Source organism: Corvus brachyrhynchos, unplaced genomic scaffold (assembly GCF_000691975.1).
Source record: "Corvus brachyrhynchos isolate BGI_N302 unplaced genomic scaffold, ASM69197v1 scaffold346, whole genome shotgun sequence".
In the NCBI taxonomy this organism is placed as follows: Eukaryota; Metazoa; Chordata; class Aves; order Passeriformes; family Corvidae; genus Corvus; species Corvus brachyrhynchos.
Genome location: NW_008238644.1, coordinates 5,143,792 through 5,154,489, shown reverse-complemented (window position 1 = coordinate 5,154,489; position 10,698 = coordinate 5,143,792). Strand labels below are relative to the sequence as shown.

The window sequence follows — 10,698 nt, the reverse complement described above, 5'->3', positions numbered from 1 at the left end:
ATAAATTATAACTGAAAAAGTTTATGGGAAGCATTTTACCAACTGCGCAGGAAAACAAGCCACAAGTACAGCACTGCTGAGTTGTTCCAGGCAAATCTACAGTGCTAACAAGATTCCACCTCCAGAAACACTGAGTTGATCTGTCTAGAACTCCATGAATCCAAGATTTTCACTGCATGACAGCTGTCAAAAACAAGCCAAAAACCATGTAATCTTTATGCTATCAGTTGGCTACATGAGCAGCACTTCTGTAGTGCTGACATTCTGGGCTGTAATTCTCCACAAACACATACAGGCTACTAATCCAGTCTACTCATCCATACTCAGGTTATTTACTTTATACCAGGCTATGATTAACACACTGAAGCAATAGTGGAAGAAAAGAGCTTGGCTTGTTTTATGTCAAAGTTCAAAAGACACAGGAACATGTATTAGACTAAAAAGTTTTATTGAAACTTGTCCAAAATCCAGTCAGGCACACAATTTATCCATTCCACTAAGGCTTATCATTTTATATGGCATAGAAAAATGCATCTCAACAAGTTGAAACATCAAACAACTAAATTAGTCAAGTTAAGGCACTTGAGATGTGTATTAATTTAGCAAAACTGCATAACATTCTACTTGGAGTGATACAATCCTTTCTGAGATTCAATTTCAAACACCCAGATTCTGGAACCCCTTGAGGGAGGGGAGAGGCAGAAGCAGGAGACAAAAGTCTCTCTGACTCCAAGCCTCTAAGGCCACCACAGCCTACAGAAGGAAGTGTTACTGAATCAGGCTGCAAAGATTTCCTGTAGTACAGCTGCTGAACTGCACAACAGTTTGGGCTGAGGCACACTGTCTCCCATTCAGGAATTCTTAAGGCAAAGCATCTTTGTGAGGTGAGAGAAAAAAAGGAGAGAGCAAGCAGCACATGCATTCAATTGTAAGGCTACCAAATGTATCCTGGGGTAACAACATTTATCCTAGTAGTAGCCACCTCTGCTCAAAGGATAAAAATGTGGAGAAAACAAGTGGAGAATGCAAGAACTTACTACAGTGACCACAAATCTGGTATCTGTTGGTTTGCCAGGGTTCTAAGCAGTAACTTGAGAGCCAATTAGCAACTTTGAATTCATGCAACACATAGTTACCTCTGTGCTTTTGGTTTGTGTTTTTGAGAGGGTGAGTGTTGGCCAGTCTAAGGACTTTTTTTCCAGCTCTGAGTCAAAGTTTACAACTTTAAACATTGCAGTTTCAGCATTTGGCAAAGAAAGATTTAATTAATTAATAACTTGGTTCTACATGTTGAAAACTCCCCCTCCACCTGTGAAACAACCTCTTGCATCATACAGCAGTTAAGAACTCTTCTCAAAAATGAGATACAGCTCTACAATATGCACATTACACACTGGAATCTGGAGCATGCTCCAAGGGTTGAACACAGGCTGAAGGAAAAGATTTCCAGGTACACGAAGCTGTTTCCTCAACCACGAAAGGGCACAACAGAGAAGCTGCTGTCACCTGATACGCACAAACAGGAAGATGATAATTCAAGGGAAAAAGAAAGATGGTGAACAGGTTATCCAAGTGAATTGAAAGTACTGTTTCTAGTTAGTCCATGGGAATGTAGTTTTAAGCATTATGTTCTGAACTTCACTAGAAGTAGAGTTGCTTAAGAAGATGTAAAGCTTATGAAAGAGATTGCATCTTAATACTCTGTGTCCTTCAGAGCAAATTGCTTGTTGTGTTTAAGGCACTACACGTCATCTTTGGTTCAGTGTTTACTGTCTCAGTGTAAGCAGAGGTAGCACAAACCACACACATTGAGCTCCTCATTCCACCACATCCAACTTCAGAGCCACCACCTTCCTGATGTTACAGACTCTGGAATCCTTTAGCTCATTAGGAAACTGTAAAGAGCAAAATAACAAACATTTTTATTAATCTTATAAGAAGCAAAGGTGTGCAACATTCCACTTAGCTTTTATAAATGCCAAGAAAACCAGAATGAGAAACTGGGCCTGATGCTGCTACAACAAAAGCAGCTGTGAAGTCACTTAAAAGTGAGTTTCTAATAACTCAAAACCAAAGACAACCACATCTTCCCTACAATAAAGTTAGCAGGAGTACCTAAGACTGTTGCAGAGACCAGAATAAAAGCTGACCAGTTACCAAACAGGGAATAATTTCAGCTGTCTTCTGCTCTTGAGAAAAGTCTTCATAAAATAACAAGTTTTTTATTATTTAGATATTTTTTAAATAAGAACACATTTCTCATAGAGAGGGTATAATATCTGTCTATGGGATTAGCTTTATAGACAAATTCAGCTCATTGCAGATGAAGTCATTAGAAACTGGTCCTTCAACATGTATTTATTGCTTCAAAATGCATAAAAGCTAGCAAACATATTTAAAATACCTGTATCAGTCAGACATATATAGGAGTGGTCAAATAATAGTATTAGACTCCTTACACAAGCAATACCAAAATGTAGGCAGCTTTAAAGCATCAGGCATCCTCCTTGTTCTCACAAATAAGATTAATAATGAAGATGGATGAAGATGGAAGAGAAAAGTAGGGGGGAAAATACATCTGTTGGCAGTATAAACTGGCTGAGATATCATTATGAAAATAGAAGTATTTTATAACATGAAATGGCATGGAAACAAGAGTTCCACAATCTTTCCTTTGGCTAGACTGAAAAAAATCATGATATCCATCAAATACTGGTATTTCTGCTGACTTTATCAACCAATACTGCTACTCTGAGAAACCAGTAGAGCATTTTTAAGAGAGTATTTCCTGCCAAATGAGTCAGCAGAGCTACAGTGGTGTAGCTGTACCACAAAGGCCAGGAGGGCAGTGGCTGCAGGGTCCCAGCCTGACGTACCTGTAAGGGTAGCCGTGGTATTTGGATCTGAAGACAGACAGCAGCCAGCTGAAGAACAGCACCACCAAGCCAATGCCAGCAATGCACATAACTGCAAGAGATGCACAGGGAGAGGCTGTGATGTGACAGCTGCTCCTGGAAACACCACAGTGACTCAGGTTTTCAAAGCCTTCTGCAATAGTTACAGATTTGGTCAGATGAGGCCTCTATTCATGTCATTGAGAAATACTAAATTAACACCAATTTTCTTTCAAATTCCTTCTGTACATCAATTTTATACAAATGCTTTGAGAAAAAGTCCCTTCTTCTCCCCCTTACTAGCGAAACACTGCAAAGCATCTTCATCTCTCTCCATCTGCCAAAAGGGTTTGAGTTTATCTTGCAGTTTTCTAAGCAACTCCAAAAACTGTCAAAAATCCAAATGACTCTCCTCAGCTTAGAGGTGGGAAGTGTACAAAACCCCCAGTGCAAAAACACTTCTGCTCAATGATGTATCAAACACCCTTACTGAATATGCCTTTGCTCAGAGAGGAAAGTATCAGTACTTACTTTTTCTTTTCCCCACATCCATGTCAGAAGTAGCAGCTTCGTGGAGAAGGACCATTCCTAAAGTAACTCCACCATCTACAAACATTGTTTAAGGCTAAACAACAAAGTACAAGGAACTCAGCACACTCACTCCTAATCTCCTCAATTCAGCTCCCACACCATACCTAGGGCATTAAAACTCACTGGAAAAATCAAAGACTTCCCAGCCAAATCAGCAACTATGAGGGAAAAAGCAGCTGAAAAACATTCATGTCAACTTTTAAGGAAAAATAAATGCAAAGCTTAAAATACAAGATGGAAGGTCTTCAGGCAGAATTAAAAACATGCATTTATTATCTCAGCTTGTAATGAAGCAGCATTCCTTCCCAGAGAGATTGGGTCCACTCCTACTGCTGTTCTCCACTGGAAAATCCCCAAAGGAATTCAGCTTCTGCATTCACTCAGCCAACAGAACAAATAAAACACATGCAGTATTTAATCCAAAAGGCTGTCTTTCAAGTGGCAATATTTCTTTTCTAATTCTTCAGATTTAAAAAACTAAAGATCACAAAATTAAAGAAGCACAGACAACACAAAAGGCCTGACACTTGCCAAGAAGGAATTTTAACAAAGCAAAATAGTGAATCTAGTGGAACAAAAGACAGAATTCCCAAAAATTTCATTCCATTTAACTACAGAAGTCCTGTCCCAAGTCTCCTGCAGAAAAGAAAAATACTTATTATTGACTGCATGAGGAATCTTTCTATTTCAGACACAGCCCACCTTCAGCACAGGAGGAAAGTGACTTGAACGCAGAGAAACCTCACCAAATGTAATAATTTAAAATGTCTCCAGCAATTGGTAGGTTGGGTCCGTAACATGATGGATAGCAATAACACAAATAAACATCTACAAAAGGTTTCTACTTTGAATTTGACCAAGTGGATCAAAAGTACAGTAACAGAAAAAGATCAGAAGTTCCCCTCCAAGTGCCTGTTTTAAGTTGAAAAAATTAAGTATCAGAAAAAGTACTGAGTAAAAAATAAAGGTGCTGATACAGGTGGACAAAACAAGGAAGAAAAGCTCCAGCCAGAAACGACTAAAGTTACAAATGATGGATCAAAAACGTACATGTGGGAATAGAAAAACAGAACATTGAGTTTTAAGGTATTCTTATGACCCCAAAGAAACACTTTTTGTACAAATGAGAAATGTAAAAGCCCTCAATCTGTAAGTTTCCACCTGCCTTTCTTGATAGCATGGCAAAATCCTGCATCATTAGCACAAACAAGATTATAAGAAAGTAAGCAAAGAAATAAAAGATCAGTGAGAGAGGAATGAATTCAACACCAAAGCAAGAAATAAGTGACATTGAAAAGAGACATCCATAGCAGAGCAGGGAGTATCCTGAAGAATCTTCTGATTCCACAAAGATCCACAACTTGAATTCTGTATTCATTTTGGTACTTAAGATGAGAAACAGTAAATATTTTTCTATTCATCTTAACAATCAGAGGCACAGGAAAAGCACAGTTGCCAGTGCAGAAAGGTTTTACAAGCTTCTGCATCAGTGTTAGGTGGCATTTACAGCCATGACAAAGCACCACAGAAAAGGCAGCAGCATTTGTTGACCAAAAAACTGTCACCAACCACATGCTTCTCACAGGAAGGATACTGAACAGCAGAACTATGTGTGTTTCTGCCACAAACTGGGCTTGGCTGCTTCCATGGATATAATTCTGTAAGAGACAAAGAGTAATTAAATTCAGAAAAGACTGGAGTCAACTTTGATGTGATTAACAACAGCTATAGAGCCCGGAACTGGGGTTTGCATTGTTTCTTTTAGGAGAGAACAGAAGTTGGAGCACAAACAATTTCAGCTGTTGATCACTGATTTTTGGGGGAGCTGCAACAGAGACAAAAATCCTTCTTCTATTACTATTGCACAATCAGCCTCAAGTACCATGCAGATTACAGTAAGTGCAGCTACAACCTTCGTGGTCCAGATTCTCAGTCCAGCTGGGCAAAATACCATGAGATTAGGCCCTCCTGCATCCAAATGTGATCCATTCCCTGACTGAGATTCTTAGGTTGTGTACACTGCTGCTCAGCTTAAGCGCAATCCCTTCAATCTGTGTATGAACCCAACTCACTTGGCTCCAGAACCAAGCATTTGAAATCTTTTTCGCTTCTGGGTCAACAGAAAAATTGAAATTTGTGAAAGAATACCATGTTTTAATCCCTATTATGGTTGTGATGTTGTATCTAAGTAGGAAAAAAGAAGTTTAATCCACTTTCTACAGAAGAATACAGAGGGTCTGACCCATCTAACCAGGCACAAAAGGACTTTCACCAAATTAATTGCCAGATTAAAAACATGAGAAAAGCCAGTATGTGATGTGTAAGCACCTGAGGAGATGCAATGCTCTCCAAACACTGTGTCTACTTTTACAGTGCATCTCATTCTATATTATGAACAGAGCAGTATATTCCAAATTATGTTAAAGAGATTTTTTTCCAAGAAAGACTTAATAAATCTGAGGTCACTAGATATTAATTTACCTCAAGAATCTTGAGGAAAGATGTTTTTATGTGGAAGTCATTAGATGAGTGTATGAGTTAACAAGACCAGGTTGAAACAGAATTGCCAGGCTCAGCAATAGGATTTTTAGCATGAAAGACTCAACACAAATACCTTTATTGTGCTGTAAGCAATTTAGAACTACCACATCCCTTCACCACTGGAAATACAACATCTGTGCAAGACATGTTGATTTGCCTTGCTCACTGCAGGAGAGTTTGGTCTCACTCACAGAGAGAGGAGCCAGAAGCAGAATTTGCACTCTGATTGTCTCTTAGTATCAGCCTTACTCTGCAGAAATACAGTAGAAATGCAGAAAAGAAAATGAAGGCAAGACTCACCACTTGTCCTGTATGGGGATTCTTATGAGCATAGGGGGGGCCTCTAATGTGGTTCCACATCTGGCCTGATGTCATTGCTAACACAAAACACTGAAAAGAAAAGAAGAAACACTGTTTAATAATGTTTCTTTTTTATTTTTAATTTAACCCAATATCTTTTCACTTCATACCAAAACATAGTGGTTTGGAACACAGGCTAAAAATTGTCCCACTATATTTGTACAAAAGGCATCTAATCAAGCATTCAGTGAGCTGGAAAGACTAAGATCATATAATATTATCAATCTACCAAAAAGTAAAACTAACTGCACCTCATTTTCCTCTACCAGCTTCAAGAATCTTGAAATACAGAAGCTTTTAAAAACTTGAATTGCTACAAAACTCAATACAACAGGGCAGACAAGAGTCATGATTACTCACCAGAGCAGCAAAGGCCCAGCCAGTCTTGTTATAGAGAAAATCCAGATTTGCTACAAAACTCAATACAACAGGGCAGACAAGAGTCATGATTACTCACCAGAGCAGCAAAGGCCCAGCCAGTTTTGTTATAGAGAAAATCCAGATTGCTGCCCCGCAAATACACGAGGCCTCCGATGACAGCCAGCAGCAACCCCAGCATCAAGGGTCCAGCATAGTTTGGTGGCCTTATCACACGGATCTGAACACAGCACAGTGAAATTATTGTCTCTCAGTAGGATTATACATTATACCTGCACTCCTGCTAAAAAAGCCCACAACACATTGAGTGGAAAAAACATCACACACGCACATTTTCTGTGTAATAAATCTGACTCAGGAAGAAAGCAATACTTCTTCCACCAATAGTGTAACTTCAGTTTCACAAAACTTCACCCTATTCAATAATTTAGAGATTGTTTTTCTTCCACAGGAAAAGAAGAGCGAGAAGGAAGGAGATGAGTTTTACCATCTTCTCATTACACAAAATACCAGCACAGAGACTGTAAGGAAACTGAAAGATGTAGTTGTGTGTCTGAACTAGATTTTGTAGACGAGCTATTTAGAGCAGCTTAGGAGCCACAGAACACAAGTGATGTTTCCCAGCTGGCCCTGCACAGAGGGGGTGAGGGAAGGTGTCTGCACTCACGTGGACGTCTGTCCTGTCGGCCACCCAGCGCGCCAGCTGCTCCGCCGCGAAGCCGCGCACCTGCAGCTCGTAGGTGTCCCCCCGCTTGGGCTTCCCCTTGGCCGGGAAGTTAATGAAGGTGGGGGCAGAATTCATGTTCAGCTGCAGGGAGAGAGTTCACAGAAGACACAGCCTGTGAAAGGACTATTTAATAACACAATTCTAAGCCATTTCTGTCTTGCAATATTGTTGCTGAATAAGAAAAATTAGCTCTTTGATTTCATTGGCAGTGACTTTTTAAAAGACAGCACACGGCTTGCGTTTCTGTATTTCACACACATTTTTTTGAATCTGTTTCTTCTCTAAATACTACTTTTGATAAAGAAATCTGCAAAATAGCAATGTATGATTCTAAAATCCAGAAAGGCCAAAGCTTGAAGAACGCATTTCTAATGTAACACTAAGGAAAAAATTAACAAAAATAATAAAAAGACATCTCTCTTCAACTCTCTAGTTCAAAACCCTCCATTTAATAAAGTATCACTGCCTAAACCATGTTGCTGTTAAACAGAGCTTAGTACCTCCTAAAAAAAAAAAGTTAAGATCTGCAAAACTATAATGAACTATTAATGTGACCTATAATTGCAAGCATACATGGAATATTCTCACAGCTTGAGAAAAAAACATGGTCACACAATGTTAATAGAAGAGAAAAATGGCTGGGTACTTGAAAAGAAATCAGTTAACCCATACCAAAAGGCTAATCTATCATTCTCTAGTAATCTTAAAATTGTAATAGCTGTTACTAATGACATCAGTGCTTTCTATCTTGCCTCTTCATGTACCACAGAAGAATTCCATTAAGAATTACACTCTAAGTTATTATAGGAGACAAATTCAGGGAAAAAAGTCAAAGAAACCAATTTACTCCTTGTAACTCTTCCACATCTCAGGTCTGTTAATATTCCTACCAACATGCTCAGACCATCTTTCTTCCAAGAGTGACAGCTTTTAACTTTTCATTCCTTTATTCCCTGTAACACCAAATTATGTAACATCTTCACCTTCTTGCCCAAAACCCAAGTTAAAAACAATGTTAGAAGAGAAAAGGACATTACCATCTGAAACACATCTGAGCCTTCGTCAAAATCTACCATAGCAAAAAAAATCTTGTTGGTAAAGGCACTGGAATACCTCCAGGAGTTTGCCAGAATCTGGTATTCCTCATCAGCTTGCCTGGAAAACACACCAAGTGAGATGCTGTATCATGAATTTGTCCGCAGCACGAGTTGTAAAGCAGCTGAGGCAGCTGTGCCCACCCACCCCATCAATAGGTGCATCCCACACCCACCCCATTAATTTCCTAGGGTTAAAAAGAAAGTTTAAGTGTTAATGAAATCATTTAAGCACAAACACTTATCTACCATCAGGTGAAGCATTTGGCACCTGTTTTTTTAAATGCAAGGGCAAGATTTGTTGAGTCCACAAACACAAGCAGAGGTAATTTCTAATTGAAAGGTGAAATAGAACCCAGCTGCTCATGATGTGCCTGGCCACAGAGCAGCAAAATGTGGCCAGGTGTGCCCTTTCTTCCATGACAGAGCAGGGGAAACCAATAATTTCAACGGACCACCTACGGAAACCACCCTCACAGACCTCTGCCACCTCTGGATTAATAAAAGAAAGCCATAATATGGTTAAAGAATTAGAATATTATAATTGCAAGTAAGCGCCAAGCAACGTATTAATTAAGAGCAACATTTAAGCTGCATGGCCAGCAATAATTCTACAAACATTTCTTCAGCAACTCATGCCAGAAAAGCTGAGCTTCCAGTGTGTCTTTCTCCAGAAGCCTCTCAGAGTAAACACTGCAAAGCGGGAATTATTTTAGGAGGGAGATAAAACTAAAGGATTGTGCTGTTTTCTCACAAGCACATTACACACATATTCCCACACATTAAATTGCAAAGAGAATCCTACTCTAACTTGCCCACGTGTATTCCTTCCACATGTGTGAAAGTTCAACCCTCGAATTTAGTTTCCTACAAAGCATAAGATGACTTTCAAGTCCTAATTTAGGGCTAAACGGAGCTCATACTTGCACACAACACACTGTCTGTGAGGCTGAAGAGCAGTGAACATCACAATCACTGAGTAGTTTCTGGGAGGTGCCTTCACAAGGCGCCGGAATTTGTCTCCGTTCATTCGGATCACGGATCTTTTACTGGCCCACTCCATCAGCTGGTTCACTTTCTCTGATAACACCATCTGAAAATCAAGTCAGAGCAACATTGTCGGGGTTTTTTTTTTCCAGTCTCACAGCACAATCTTAAAGGTTTTCATATTTGATGGAACAAATATCTGCACTGCTTTTCATAACACCAAGCAGGTGATGTGATACTTCAGTGAAATTCTGCAAGGCATTCACAGAAGCTTTTGACAGTCACCTTAACATAATTCATTAACTTCAACCACCTAGCAACACACACAGCTTTAACCACTTAACATGACCAGGCTGGTGAAGACCCTCAGCTTACCAGGCCTTCCTCACACTGCTAATTGCAAGACTTCTTTCAGCTGTACCAACTGCCTAAATCCCCTCCACAGCCTTTTTTCTACACTAAGCATCGAACTGTTCCAACTTTCAAAACTTATGGCAGTGGAATCAACGCCAGAGATGGAACCAACCTCAACATTTCATTTTCAGCATTGCTGGAAAAGAAAACCCTGTAATTCAAAACATATTTGAAGAACTCAAATTCTTAACACTAAAACATTCCTTAAAAAGGAAGCAATAAATTCTATAACATTATAAAAAGAGGCATTAGTTTGACAAACTCGCAAATGTTACGTTTATCATAAAGCACTTCTCTACTCATTAACACCGTTCTTCAGATAAATATGTTTGAGGAAATCATAATATACTCTCAATTGGAAGGGAGCCAGTAGGAGCATCGAAGTCCAACTCCTGACCCTGCACGGGGCAGCCTCAAGAGTCCCACCATGATAACAGTAATAAATTATTCTTCTCTGACCTACAAGTGACACAAGTATAAACACTTATGCAGCAGGATTTTCCCAAACCCTACGGGTCAAGTGTGTGGAAGTAATTTGCACCTTAGTGACTGCAACCAAAGACCACCCATCCTCCGCCCCGCAAATCCCATGCGGTAGGAAGACAACACTCGTACAGTGCTCCTAACAAGAACCGAAGAACCTGGAAACAAAGACCTTCCCTCCCAGCGGGTTCCCCTCAGAGCCGGCCGAACCTCAGGGCGGGGGGAACCC

At 39.7% G+C, this 10,698-nt stretch overlaps 1 protein-coding gene across 1 annotated transcript; it reads right to left on the bottom strand.

The window, feature by feature from the left end:
- Positions 1-427: 427 nt before the first annotated feature.
- MAGT1 (magnesium transporter 1) lies at positions 428-9,711 on the bottom strand. The gene is made up of 9 exons (XM_008636215.2): positions 9,509-9,711; positions 8,529-8,646; positions 7,432-7,572; positions 6,844-6,984; positions 6,327-6,416; positions 5,080-5,143; positions 3,426-3,500; positions 2,877-2,967; positions 428-1,895 (listed from the first exon to the last, which is right to left on the bottom strand). The coding sequence occupies exons 1-9, from the start codon at positions 9,676-9,678 to the stop codon at positions 1,880-1,882; spliced, it is 906 nt and encodes a 301-aa protein (XP_008634437.1). The 5' UTR covers positions 9,679-9,711; the 3' UTR covers positions 428-1,879.
- Positions 9,712-10,698: the final 987 nt, after the last annotated feature.